The 15,464-nt window shown below is 33.0% G+C and overlaps 3 protein-coding genes across 3 annotated transcripts; all 3 read left to right on the forward strand.

Moving 5' to 3' along the window:
• Positions 1-395: 395 nt before the first annotated feature.
• HELRODRAFT_181977 (hypothetical protein) lies at positions 396-2,181 on the forward strand (the record flags this gene model as incomplete). The annotated part of the gene is made up of 3 exons (XM_009031747.1): positions 396-469; positions 1,189-1,408; positions 2,122-2,181. 3 exons carry the CDS (start codon positions 396-398, stop codon positions 2,179-2,181), a joined length of 354 nt encoding a protein of 117 aa, XP_009029995.1.
• Positions 2,182-7,766: 5,585 nt separating this feature from the next.
• HELRODRAFT_181978 (hypothetical protein) lies at positions 7,767-9,918 on the forward strand (the record flags this gene model as incomplete). Its single annotated transcript, XM_009031748.1, has 5 exons — positions 7,767-7,819; positions 8,155-8,278; positions 8,608-8,865; positions 9,711-9,755; positions 9,892-9,918. The coding sequence occupies 5 exons, from the start codon at positions 7,767-7,769 to the stop codon at positions 9,916-9,918; spliced, it is 507 nt and encodes a 168-aa protein (XP_009029996.1).
• Positions 9,919-11,064: 1,146 nt separating this feature from the next.
• Positions 11,065-12,888, forward strand: HELRODRAFT_181979 (hypothetical protein; the record flags this gene model as incomplete). Its single annotated transcript, XM_009031749.1, has 3 exons — positions 11,065-11,084; positions 11,614-11,864; positions 12,773-12,888. 3 exons carry the CDS (start codon positions 11,065-11,067, stop codon positions 12,886-12,888), a joined length of 387 nt encoding a protein of 128 aa, XP_009029997.1.
• Positions 12,889-15,464: the final 2,576 nt, after the last annotated feature.

The raw sequence follows: 15,464 nt of genomic DNA on the forward strand, positions 1-15,464 counted from the left end.
TTTCAACTGAAAATTTAACTGAAATTTAAAACTTTTATGTTGGACATCTGACAACAAAAAGTTTAAACAAGTTACACGTTAGATGCTTAACCACTTACAGTTACAAAGCAATCCCAGTACCTACATTGTATGTTGATCAGGACCACAAATTGAGAAAACAAATGATATCAAGTGATGCGGTTCAATACGCTCTATGCAATTGACACAAATCTTCTTAATGTCTGTGCATTTCAGAATGCGTCTACTGTGACCAAATGCGAAAAAGTTTGAAATATTTCAGTTTAATATCTGGGTTATCGTGATAAAATGATGCAATAGTTTTAAAAGCAATATTTTATTTTGTCTTTGTTCCACGGCTAAAGGTACGCCCATGAAAAGTTTAAACTTTACTCTTGATGACTTTGGAGATAACGGAAGAACATTCTTTAAAGAATATCCCAATAAATTATGAATCCCGACAACGAAACAGGTGCAAACAAAAGAAAAATCTTGATCTGACATTGTATTTATGAAGGAGTACGAAGTGTTTTATGACGTGTGTGTGGTGTGTACGTAGAATACAGATTTTTTTATTTGCAGTAGAGTTAGGTTAATCCATCCATCCAGTTATTCGTTTATTTAATGATTTCTCATACGTTCGCTAAAAAAATTTAATTTGTTAATTCTTCATTATAAGATGTTTTTGTTGTTAAGCAAGAAATGAAGAAATGTAGTTTGTTGAGGGGTGTTCAAAATTAAAAAGATTTTTTTTTTAAATTTTTCAAATTTTCATCACACGACATAACATCCATCTTGTTTGAAGACAGTTAGCTCATAAGCAGCCACTGAATGCAGCTGAAAATTTAAAGACACTAACTTCCCTGGAACTTTTAAGAATTACTAATTATTAATAAATGAATAAAAATAATAAAGAACTATGCAACCAGATAATTCTACTGCATTCTATTCTACAAAACAAACACAAAATTAACTGAAATGTATCACGCATACGTGAATTCATGCATGCCTGAATTAATGCGCTGTTAATTATCTTTTCTTTTATCATCGGGAAGGTGCTAAAATAATGTGATGATGATGGCGATGATGAGGAAGATGATGATTATACGGCTGGAGATATTGTTGAGAATGTTTGCTGATATTAATCATGAGAAAATCATTTTGTTTTTTGTCGAGATGATGATGACGAAGGCGTGAGGTCGTCCTTGAAAAAGTCTTGAATGGCAGTTACATAGGCCACGGTGAAGATGACGATGAAGATGATGAAGATGACGAAGGTAATAAAGATGATGAAGATGACGAAGGTAATAAAGATGATGAAGATGACGAAGGTAATAAAGATGATGAAGATGATGAAGATGATGAAGGTAATGAAGATGACAAAGGTGATGAAGATGATGAAGATGATGAAGTAAATAACGATGCAAGTTGAAAAATGATGAGAAAATGTTGTGACGATGACGACAGTGATGAATAAATTACTATATTGTTGGTGATGATGTTGACGAACATAACTTTTCATTTTGTCTCTCTCTGTGTGTGTGTGTGTGTGTTTGTGTGTGTTTGTGTGTGTTTGTGTGTGTTTGTGTGTGTAATCGATCGAGAGTAAATAAATTGTCAGACAAACGAAACATAAAGCATTCATCATAGAAGGAAATAACAAATAGTGGGAGAGTAATTAATTACGGTAATTTTCATGAGAGTGATGACGATGATGATGACGTAGATGATGACGTTGATGATGATGAAGATGAAATATGATGGAGAGAGTAATGTTTACGTTTGTGACGATGACAATGATGATTAATTGATTAATTGCCTCTATCGTACTAACATAACTCACTCAATCATTCGGATTACCTTCCCCCGCCATGCCTTATCGCCAAAAAAAGTTTATACTTACTCATGTGACTTATGTAGACAGTGACGTATTTTAAAAACGTGCTGAAATATTCGAAGACACACACGCCTTTGATGTTATTCTTTAATTTAAATATTTCATCAAACTAACTTTTATAATTAGTTTAATTTTTTTTTCAATAAATTTTCTATAAAAATTTTCATGTTTTTTGGTACTCCACGTTCATTGTTTTGATGTTTTTGTTTCAAAATTATTCTTGGCAGCGTGCCAGCGACGATAAGAGTCACTGCCACATTCCCTGTTTGACGAACTGCGCTCCATAGGAGCAACAAATTCTAAATATGGAAAAACAAAAAAAAAGAAAAAATTTGTTGGTGGTGATGATAATGATGACGGCAATAAAGGTGCTGTTGATGATGATTGGGATGACGATGATGGAGATGATGATGAAATGATGATAATGATGAATAAGAAGATGATGGTACGACGAAGAATTTAATGTTGGCAATGATGCTAACTACGAATGATAATGTAAATGTTAATGAAATTAATAATGAGAAGAAGATGATGTTAACGGTGCAGGTCTGATGATAATAATGAGTTACTACAAGCGATGTAACGACATGAAGTGATGTACTTGTCATGTTTGCCATTTAAAATTATCAGTACAGCATGTTTGAACTTCTGAAACAGCCTCTATGTAGTTGGGTTTCAGTTCCAAAACCGGAGTATTGTGGTTCCGAAACGCTTCCAAGCTTTATTTTTAATTTTCGTTCTTTTTTTTATGATTTTATGTTTTAATTTTTATTTATTCACAGTCTTTGATAGCATTGCCCAACTGGAAATCCCAAACCTTGTGTAAAAATTCAGTCGTATTTGTTCCTTTTTTTGCTTATTCACTTTTCTGCTTACCTGTTGGCCTCTTCCTTTACGAAGTTTGTTTATTTGCACCAAAGACAGTTCTACGCTTACGTCAAGCTATGTTGAAATTTTACAAGCATTTTTTTTTATAATTTTCCAAAATTTTCCAACAACAATCATCAGAATAAATTGATATTTAGTAGAGTTATTAAAATTTAAAAAATAATGAAAATATATATTGCGTGGATGACGATGGTTGCATCATATCGAATGGGAAGGAGCATGAAGTTTGTTGTGCTTCAGCGTGAAGTGTCTGTCGGTGCGTGGTTGATACGTGTGTGGTTTTTTTTGATTGATAGATGTTTGTTTGTTTGTTTGTGTGTTAGTTTGTTTGTTTGTTCGTTCGTTCATTTGTTAGTTCGTTTGTTTGTTTGTTTGTGATGATGAATAATAAAGATGGAATGATAAATATAATGAAAATTTACAGACTAGTGTTAGGACCCAATGATAATCTTGATGTATATAATCATAATATATTGCAGTGCAAAATATTTTTAATTGTTTCATCCGAATTTCTTTCATCGATATTTGCCGTAAAATTTATCGCTATAAAGCCAATTTCTATCAAATTGGTAATAATAACGAGGCGAAAAATTGTAAATAGCAATTTTAACCTTTTTTACCTTCATCATTATTTTTCCAAGTCACATTCCGATGTGAATAATAATCTTATAGATTCAATCACTGACAGGTCCATTAGGAACACACTGACGGCTGATGTGATAGAAACGATGCTGATCACAGGCAACATCTTCAACTTCCTGGTCATTATCAACTGCTCCATCAACTTCATCCTCTACTCACTCATGAGCACAAAGTTCAGGACGACCTTCAAAAAGATGGTGTCCTGCGAAAAAAAACCTAACTTCAATGAGAAACGAAAATCTGTCCTGACATCCGTTTCCTGATTGGTTGAGTGGTGAAAACTTGAAAGTAGTTGATTGGTTATCATAAAACTCGAATGTGAATCTGATTGGTTAGAAAATTGAATGGTTGGATTGATATGGGGATGGTTGATTGATAGCATAAACTGACTCATTTACATATTGACAAAATGTTTTGTAAGATCAATTTTCAGACTCCAACTGAATGGCATAAATTATATTCTGTCCAACAGTTTATCTACGGTTGATTGATTGGGCAAAGAAACAAATCAATCAAACATGGCGTATAAATCAAACAACGTACATGTATTTGCAACTGAACATACATTACGCAAAATTTTCAAAGAAATGAATGCACACAAACTCTGTTTCCTATTGCAACAATTTTAATCCTTTTGGCGTATGTTTCTTGTAGAGACGCAACGAGTGTCCAACCATAATTTGACGTTTTGCCATTTTAAAAGACTAAAAAGCCGAATAGTGCGATTTCCGTTGTAGTCATCACTTTTTGGGATTCCGTAACGATTCTTGTTGAATATTCACAGCGGGAAATTTATTTTGGCCATCCTGACTGTTAAAACATCTGAATTTAAACAAGAAATGGAATATTATTTCGATGAAAAATTGTTAGATAAACATGAATCGAATCGCTCACCGTTTTCTCAAGAACTTGTTTTTCACCCTAAATTTAATTTTTTTGGTATTCGTCCGAATAATGGTAATCGGCCTTCAGTCAAATTCACTATTCGGTGCGTCTTAATTTTTTGACACTCATGTTTAATGGGTTGAAGTTTACTTAATTAAATATTTTCAATAATAAAAGCTTCATCGAATAAGGTTGTTACATACGCGTACAAAAACTTAATTTTTTGTAACAAGATGAAAAAACAAACACACATACAAATTCGTATACAAACACACATACAACCGCACATACAAACCAACATGTATACAAACAAGCACACTTATAAACAGAAACACACATAAATAATTAATTGAAATCATTACATACAGATCCTTGAACAATAAGATCCTACATTCACACTGCACTGTACTCAATAAATTTCCATCTTATCATCTTTTTAATCATTCTAAGTCATTTCTTAACTCTGATTTTTTTTTGTTTTCGTGTGGTTAATCTTCATAAATATTGTTGCATTCAACAAAAATAATTTCAATATTAATTATTTTTGCAATAAATTGTAAAATTACACACACACTGTCAAATCCCACACCCACACACACACTCACGCACGCACGCACACACAAACACACACACAATCGTACCAGCATTAAATATAAACATTATTGATTATTTGTAAGATCATCAACCGGATGGATGTGCTTCATTAATTAAATCCTTCCTACGATGAAGTTCAATAATGATTATGATGCAGACCAACGCCAATAACCATCCTTATGGTCATGTTGGTGTTGGATTTCATTTGCGATGGTTATGGACTTCGTATGAGATGATGATCTTGTTTAACTAAGACGATAACCTAATTCATGTGCTGTTATTATTGTATGAAACGCCAACATACTGTTAATAACATGACTCCATTAGCTGACTTTGGCTAATTAATTTGCATGCGTTTCAAAGCAAGTCCGGCATTCCTCTTCATGCCTACAAATGTATACAATACAAAAACATGTTTTTTTCATTTTGATACAGGTATTGTATGCGCACACACAAATTATTTGCCGAAGGTACTAAATAGTTTATTGTTGATATATAGTTTGCCAAATAAAATCTTGAATCACTATTGTTTGGGATTGAACTTTATGAAACTTGAATGAAATGGACTGCATTATTTAACACAAACATTGACGTGTAACCGTGAAAACGATCTAATTCTGAGAATAAAAACGTTGAATGAAAATGCTGAAACAAAAAACTATTGTCAGTTGAATGAAAGTTATAATTTCATTTTAAAATTGGTAGCGGATTGAGTGCAGTGGATAAAGCAGAAGATGTTGTTACAAATTTTGAAAAAATTGAAATGAAAAAAAATTTTTGTCTAGTAAAAAAAGCTGCAGGATAAAAAAAAGAAGCTACTTTGTTTTAGATCTTAAATCCCACCACAAAATCCATTACTGCCGGAGGCTAATTTCAAAAAAAAAATCGAATGTTCTCTTGATGATGTGAATGTGAATGATATCCCTCGGTCACATGAGCAAGAAAAAAAATTCTAATTAACACGTCAGCTACTTTTCAATGAGTAAAGAGAGATTGAACTGTTTTTATAGATGATCTAAAAAATCAAAATTCAAATTTGAAAATATGTTTTTAAAAAATTCAACAAAATAACAAGCATTGTTAGCTGATTTGTTATTTGCGTTAATTATGTTCTAGTTGGCTGTTGTTTTGTCACATTATTATTAAATGTTATTTTTTGTGTCAGTTCAACGCAGATAAGGTAAGTAAGAGTTGCCAGAATATGTTATAATTAAAACATTCGTTGTAATAAGATATTAAAAAAACAATTTGTCTAAAATTAAACATTAAAACGAAATTGAAATTGAAATACTGACAATTTTGGAATTCTGACGCAGAACGTAAATGAAACATTGGCAGCAAACCATCAATTAAAATTTCAAACTGCACATGTTTTCATTAAAAGATAATGTGACGATATTTTTGTTCATCCTTAAAAGTTTTTTCTAACTTGAGAGCATTTGATCTTAAATTTCAATAATGCGTTAAAAGTCGTAAATAGCGGTGAAATTTTTTCAATATTTGGAACAATGAAAGAGCGTTCAAAACATTCGGCACCCAGACGATATAGATTAAATTGTATATGAACACGTTTCGCTCTATATCAATAAGTTCTAACTATATATACTATGAAAAAAAATATAAAGGTTATTGCCTTGCTACATTATTGAAGGTTAGTTTCGGAAAGCACATAATTGAAGCGATGTACACCATTTGACGATTATGAAAATGTGGAGATATAAATAGTTGCGAAGAAGCTCGTAACATTGCCTCATAAAACATTGTGTAGAATCATCACGCATATGTGCATGTAAATAAATATGCAACGCTGTTTGGGTGCATTTGTGCGAAAAATTAATCATTCAGCCCTACCTAAACAACTACTTGTTAAAACATCAGGGCCAAACATGAACAATTTTTTTATTGGAGCTAAATTTGTAATCAGAAATATCAAAATGAAATCAAACTAGAACGAAAATTAAGCATTTGAAATCTTTGAAATTAAAACTTTTCAGTCAATTTTGTTATAATTCTCAACACCTCAGCAAATACATCAATTAATTCATCATCATTGGTTGAAGCAGCACAACCAACAATAAAAAATGTAAACGAAAAGTTGTTTGAAAGAGAAAAGAGCAGTAGAAATGAAACGTGATGCTTGTTGCACAAAAACACAGCCCACCCCACACTCTGGCTTTGTTGTTTCGCTTTCTTCCTTTATTAATATTTCTTGTTTACGTATTTCTTTCAACCTCAGTTATTCATTAAAAAAAATTGCGCTGCATTGAAAAATTATTTTTTGGGTTCAGTGGAAGAAAAAAAATTATTCATTGCTTTTCTATTCTTTTTTTCAAAATTCTTTCGAAGAAATGCCAAATTAAAACTTATACAAGTCAAAACATGCATCAATTTGTCATCCTCCACTGAGTTTTATATTTATTCTTTGTATAATTCAAAAACATTTTTTGCGAACGTAATATTCATTTTGTGCCGCTTCAAAGTAAGCTGTCCTTGCCTGTACAAAAGTGATTTTGATTGTGAAATTACGAGTAAGAATTTATACAGGACACCGATTGCGACGTTTCTGCGGAGAGATTGATAAACCAAAAAAATGCTGAAAAACGATGTGGCGAATTATAAAAAAAGAGAGTCTTTTAACAACATTTTTAGCTTTGAACATCATTTCAGCAAAGATCATTGAGACATAACATAAAATTAACTGTAAAAACATTGAAAAAGATAATATCGTCTGTGGGAGAATGTTTCAATAGAAAAGATGCTATTGTTTGTAGCACAATGGAACTGTCCAAAAGGAGACTAGATGATGAAATAGCGAGCTGGAAGGAAGGGATTTATTTAAATACCTTTTTTTAGGTCTGGAGTCATGTTTCTAATCAACGGCATTGCTAACAAAGGAAAAATTGAGATATTAGATATGTAGATGGTAATTTGGGGTAGAAATATCAATTAAAAAGAGGATTCAACTTTAAAGCTAACTCAAAAAAATTATAAAATTTTATTAAAGACTGATTTAGACAAATATCTGAAACAAATTAACAATTTTTTCATCTAATTCATAATATAACAAATTCAGCGATGGAAAACAAGCATTTCATTCATTTTTAACTTAGTGTTTCAAAAATTTTCCAACCAAAAATATATTAATAATAATAATTATTTTTATTATTATAATTATTTTTATTATTATAATTATTATTATTAATTATATTATTATTATTATTAGTTTCAATTTTTACTTGAATAATTCTCAGAGCTCTGAAACAACACTTCCACAAAAATCATCACTGGATATCGTTGCATTCGAAACCAGTCACTGCAACAGTAGAACCAGACGCCTCAACCATTTTGCCCGCCAGAATGTTGAGTCTCTGGAATGTATTTATGTGTTGGAGTATTTTTGCATAGGCCAAAACCAGAGTTTATAAACTATAATAAAAGGATTGCGTTTTACGTAAAATGCCAAGACAGAAGCATTGAAAATGGGATTGGCAGTTGTTCCTCAATGAAACATCTGGAAAGTATTAGTAGCACGACGTCACCGAAGTAACCCACACGTGCTGACGACTTCAACAACAACTCAAAAACATATGCACCGTAACTTGTCTTCCTTCCGCTGAGTGAGTCAACATCAACAACAACATCCACAACAACATCCCCTACAACATTCACAACAACATCAACGACAACATCAACAACAACATCAGCAACATGGACAGAACATCAACATCAACAACAACTACATAAACAACAACATCAACAACAACATCAATAACAACATCAATAACAACGTCAACAACAACAGCAACAACCGCAACGTCATCATCAACAATATCGACAGTAACATCAGCATTATAAGCGAGGTCATCAACAACAACATAAGCGAAGCAACACAACATATACAGCAACATAAAGAATTCAACAAGAGCGTCAACAACAACAACAAAGGCAAAATCACCATTCATGTGTATGCCAATGAGTGATGAGAATTGGGATCATTAACCTTTACATTCCTCCTCATCCAACATCACCACACTCTTCAACAATCAAATCTTTTTCTATTTTAAATCCTTCTTAAATTTAACAAATTAAAAATGTTTGAACAAAAAAACTAAGGTAAATACATTCATTTTACTGAAATAAATAACAATTTCTATTGGCACCAGTCTCAGTTTTTTAAAATTTAAAGTTTATAAAACATTTTTAAAAGAATGTCCGAGTCAAACCACTAAATTGACATCGGCAGAGTTACTTAGAATTGACGATGTTCAAATAAAAAAATAGCAAGACCATGCGCTTTTGAACATTGAGCCATCATGCCGTAAGTTAGTAAGTTGAACAGTTGGATGAGAGAATTAAAATCTTTTGACCAAACGATGTACGAAATTTGGAAAGAAATAAATTTAGGTGAAGATATGTGTGGAGGAAACCGATTAAACTATTTTGACACAATTTGGGGGAATATTTCCTTTTTGAATAAAACGAAGACACATCTTTATATGTTTTGCATCTCCATTACATGTACAAACAAATGACATACACATTACATACAAACGACTCGTAGTATACAAAAAAACGCCTACACAAGTACACATGCACACACACACACACACACACACACCTTAACACGCAGATATAATATATAAACTCAATATTAAGTCTGAAGTAATTGCACAGTTTAAAGGGTATGTAAGGAAATTTGCATGCTCATGTTGACATGAACCTTTTCACATGGTTGTGGCCATGATGTGACCTCCCCTCCACTACACATCTTCATCAAAATAATCACATCATCAACGTTTCCTTTCAGTTCATGAAACGACCACACATGCCTATGTTACTGGGAGGTCAGAAAGTAAGGTCAAGGGTCAAATAGGGTTGAAGATCGGATGATGATCACAAATTTGTAGAAAATATTTCCTGCTATGCGGGCTTTAGCTTGGAAAGTTGTTGATGATTTATTTGTATTTGTTTCAATTTGTTCAAAACAGCTGAACAGGATGTTCAGAGAAATGTAAGTTCATTTATTAATATTGTTATAATACTCGCTGTCGTAACCGGTTTACGATGCGACGGGTTCAAATCTTCGATTGAATAAAATACTCCAAACAGTTATTAAACTTTATTTACAGAAGAAATCAACTATTATTAGTTATTAAACTTTATTTACAGAAGAAATCAACTATTATTAGTTATTAAACTTTATTTACAGAAGAAATCAACTAATCGTTTATTTCCAGTAAATTCGCACTAACGCAACAATTAACTTTTAAATCTTTCAAAATCTATCGCTATGACAACGTCAACAAACAATTCAAATATCGCTTTAAATAATTCACCGAATCGCTATTCACAAAATCACGAATTTCACTAATCACGAATATCACTAATCACGAATATCACTAATCACGAATATCACTAATCACGAATATCTCAATCACGAATATCACCAATCACAAATATCTTGCGACGTGCGCTTATATACTCTTCGCAAGCGTCGTTTCTAGATTCTTCCCGATGGTCCGATTCCAGCATACTCTAGAACGTTCCAGTCACTAGAACATTCTAGAATACGCTAGAATCTAGTGCGTTCGGTAGCACGGTTATAACAATATTAAAATGAAATTAAATTGAACAACATAACAAAGTTAGCAATCCTAATCTCCACCGGGCATAAAACAGAGATATCCTGCCATGTTCTAGCAATGATGTTTAAAAGTGCATGGCAACCCAATCAACGGTTAATGGAATTTGAATCTTTGTCTTCTTTTTTGCGTTCATGTCAGTTTGTCACATGTTCGTTCGTTCGTTTTATTTGTTCATTTTAGTAATTTTAATCATTAATTTATTATTTCCTAAATCATGCAATTTGTTAGTAATTTTTATTCATTTATTTTATTCGTACTTCAGTATGAGTTTGTGAAATATTTTGAAGTTTAACTTAAAATGAATGTCTGAGATCGCCTGAGAGACTGACGTCATTCAATGCTGTGGCATTGAAACAGGCATAATAATGTCATTTTATATCTCGCCATGGCAAGCGACTTAGGCGCATTATTATTACTACTACAATCAACGAATCACACATTTTTGCACGTGATAGTGCCATTCCCATTCCAAACACCCCAAACAACTCATCAACAAAAGAAACACTCATCGCCAACATGACCCTCAGTCAACTCTGGTACAACTCCTCACTACATAAATCAGCAAAACAATAGCAACCTATGAAAAAGGGGCACCAATTCGTTGAACAACTGAACCCACATGAAAACTCCAAGTTCTGGAAACTCTAACAACTAAATGAATTTTTTAAGACTGGCAGGCACCTCACTACCTTTAAATCTATCTGTCGCATTCATCTGGCTTCCCAACATTTCCGAAACCAATCTCTTAAAATTCCAAACCACTCAATGTTTTGTCTTACGTACTATAACTGGATACTACCTTATAACACTCATAGAACACCTACACCCAGAAACTAACATCTTGCCCGTCCTACAACACTCCTTCCTGCTTACAGACCAATGCCCTCGCCCAATGCCACAAAGACGATCATCCATGCCATCATCTAATCGATACCCCATCAGCGCCTCGCAACATCAAACAGACACTCAACACTTTCAGCTCACCCCGACTGAACACCTTCACATCATCACTTCCTGACAATCACACAAACAAACTTTTACTTTGCCACATCCACACGTCCACAGTCCTCAACACCATCAACTCCTCAATTGCCACCCACCTCCTATCAACAAAATTGAAGTCCGCGAATCAAGGACCATTCTGTCACAGCTCACCAGTAGCTACTCTATCCACCCAACTGGTTACCTCAGTCGCATAAATGATACCATACTCGACCAATGCAACCTCTGCCACTCACTCAATCATACTACTCAACATCTTTTCAACTGTTCTGCCAATCCCACCCCCCACACTCGCCGACCTTTAGACGGACCCGGTGACCGTGGCTCGATTTCTGAACATTTCAATTAATTTAAACTAAAAATAAGTTAGGCACTTCCTTAGCGATGCTACAACAGCAACCATTACACCGATTTATTTCGTAGACTTTTTAACAAGATTCAATGCATTTAGACTCTACAGAGCATGTAATGAACCGCAACTCGTGGCAGCTTCTTGTCAAAAAGAGTGAGCTCTTTATAATTTTTATTATCTCAGTCAGTCCGAAAAAATTGTTTATGTCCATGCAGAGTTTTTATGTGTGCAGTTTTTTTATTATACATGATATGCAAGCAGCTCTATATTTAAAGTTAAAAAGCAAATAATCGAACAACTGTCTACCTACTTAGATTTAACCAAGAGTGGCGTAATATGCAAAAAAGCGTTGGATCGAGAATTGGGGAGTTTAAAGATTAGTTTCATGTGCGTTTAATTTCGTTGTTGGAAAATACAAATAAATTAATTGGAAAATTTCATTTTTAGTATAATTTGTTAATATTCTTGCTGTGTTATGCAATATTCAGCTTTTTTGCTTAATGAATAAAAAACATCAACATCAATCAATCAATCAATCAATCAATCAATCAATCAATCAATCAATCAATCAATCAATCAATCAATCAATCAATCAATCAATCAATCAATCAACCAATCAATCAATCAAAGACGAACTTAAGAAAAATCCTCAATTACAAGATGGTTATTAAATTATTATTAATAATAAATAAACTGATAAACTGAAAACAACAAATCTATGAGCAAAGACAATTTTCCTATAAACGATCAAAACATCTGTTGAGGTGACAACGAATGAAAATTAAATAACTTGTAAAAGATTCAAAGAGCGCAAAATAAAATAACATTTTTACCATCTCATTTTTGAAGCGTTTCATTAACAATAAACAGACCATCATACGTGCATGGCGTATGATGGTCTTCGAGTGTCGGACAGACAGTATGTATGGCGAGCCAGTCATCGAGCCAGTCAACGCGAGGCAGGGCATTTCTTCCGACTGAGCTAACCTGCCGACCAAGATGAACATCAGATTTAGATTGCATGCATATAAATAAACATTATGTTTCGGAAACTTAAATAAATATGACACCCAGAATATATTAAAGTTAATTTTTTATATGATTGTCTTTTTTTTACTAAATTTTTCTTGAAGAAATGAAATTATCGACTGTAAACAGCTGTGGGTGACGTCACGTAGGTTTAAAAATAAAATAATCAGCTGAAAGGAAATAAATGATAGTGTACAAATGTTGAATGTCTTTCACAACCCGCCCACATTCATCACGTACTCACTCAGCTGATAAAGCGCGGCAGCAATAAGTTAATGTTCTGCGGCTGGTTCTATTTTCACCCTTTAATGTGTTTCCATTAATCTAGAAGTGAAACATCGCCGTGTTGGATAGTTGATAGCAGTTAATAAACAACAAGAAGTTGTGCAGCCAACTAGTTTAGCTATCTATTATGGCTAGTTCAACCCAAGACAAACTGTGCACACACGAATACCTCAGAGACATGCGTCTGCATTTTTTAGTAAAGAGAGTGACTGATCACTTGGAAAAAGAGTAAAATGACATGCACTTACAATAAAACTAATTTGTTCTTAAAATTGTTTATCACAAAAAAATGTTGGCCGCAGGCGAATTTTATTGAAACATCTTCATCGATTTATTTTTAATGATTTATTCTTATGATTTTTAATGATTTATTCTTATTTATAATATAAACGAAAATTTTAAAAAGACTTTTTCATTTATAAAATTTATTAAAAGTTAAACAAACAAATCATTTCAGAAAATAACATAACAGAAAACCAATGGAGATCACAAAACTAACAAAAACAACAATGAGAGTAGACAAATGAATATATACAATCACCAAACAGATGCATTTATAAAATTTATTAAAAGTTAAACAAACAAATCATTTTAGAAAATAACATAACAGAAAACCAATGGAGATCACAAAACTAACAGAAACAACAATGAGAGTAGACAAATGAATATATACAATCACCAAACAGATGCAAAAAAAAATATCGCAGGTGCCCAGATAGCACACGTCCACAGTTTATACCAATGATTTTAACAATTCATTAAAAATAGACCATCAAATGTTTAAAATATATTTGAAAATTGCTATTTTATTTTATACGTGCACATACACGGTAAAGAATTGATACAAGAGTAAACATAATAACATATGAAGAATAAAATTCGTCAAAACTCTTTCACGTGAAATGGACTGTTCAAGATTGATTGGCAACTATTAATAACCCAAAAGCAATAGTAATTAAAATTAAAAACTGAAAACAAACGTTTGTGGAAACATTCATCTACAACATGCACACGCTGATAATCCGCAGCCGCACTGACGTCTGCCTAATGACCGCAAAAATGGAGTTGCATAGAAGATAATGCCCACGTAAAGTGTTTTAAATACATATTTCATGGGTGCTAATAATTAAATAATTTTTTACTTGGATGGCGGGAGAAATTTAAAGTGGAGATCAATAAAATAATTAACCTGAATGTAAACGAATGAATCAACATGTGAAATCCACACCAATGAATTCATTCATTCACAACACTTCACGATCGACTCTACATAATTTAAACATTTTCCTTCAGTTTGTAATTGAGCCGTCGTACAAAGCCCCTGGCAAAATGACTTCGCAAATTCAACTTCTAATGAGGACATGTAATGGTATTCTTGAATCCGTCATGCGTATGACGTGCGCAAAACTGAGTTGAGTCAAAAGAAACTCAACGCTGTATTCGAAATTATACCTTTCAGAGTGATGCGAGTAACTGTTCGAAAACAATTTTATTTGAACACATTTGGGCATGTCAACGACTTTGCACCCGAGGTCAGAACGACCGCCTTAAATACCTCATTTATTTTACTGGCTAGTGTCAATTTGCGTTCGGTTTGCCAAAAACATCACCAGCATTGGCAAGTCATGTCGTGACGTCATCATCACATCATAACACACACACACAGTAACATTCTTAGAAATGTAGCAGAGAATTAACTGCCTGGTGCTCGTGGTTTCATTGCTCCTCGTTAGAGTTGGGGCTATCCTAAAAAATTTCCATTAGGATGATTCACAGAAACCGTGCACATCATTTCACCTGTGAACACTATTCACAAAACTTCTACAAGTTAAGCAAACATTTCAGATTATTGCGGATAAAAACTAATTTTATAATATCAAAAAATCGACATTAACAGTTGAAACAGATATAAACAAAAAACTAGAAAATATGATTTCAGATGATACTGTCACCGAATTAGCTCACTCAGTAAAAGTGCCATGTCTCGGGCTGCTATTACGCGATGACATGGTTCGAACACAGTCTGTCCGAAATTCAAAGACCATCATACCCGTATAATGTGCATATGCGTCGTGTCCTGTGATACTGTGCAGTTCTTGTGGCGCGAAAGTTTAATTATAAGTAAAGAAAAACATGTAAGCAGTACTGCATTTCAGAGTCGCATTATAAAAAATAAAAAAATATGAATATAGATTGATAACCAGATGATTTTAACATCGAAACTTTCAACAGCAAACATTTCACCGAT

Source organism: Helobdella robusta (assembly GCF_000326865.2).
Source record: "Helobdella robusta unplaced genomic scaffold HELROscaffold_78, whole genome shotgun sequence".
Lineage (NCBI taxonomy): Eukaryota > Metazoa > Annelida > Clitellata > Rhynchobdellida > Glossiphoniidae > Helobdella > Helobdella robusta.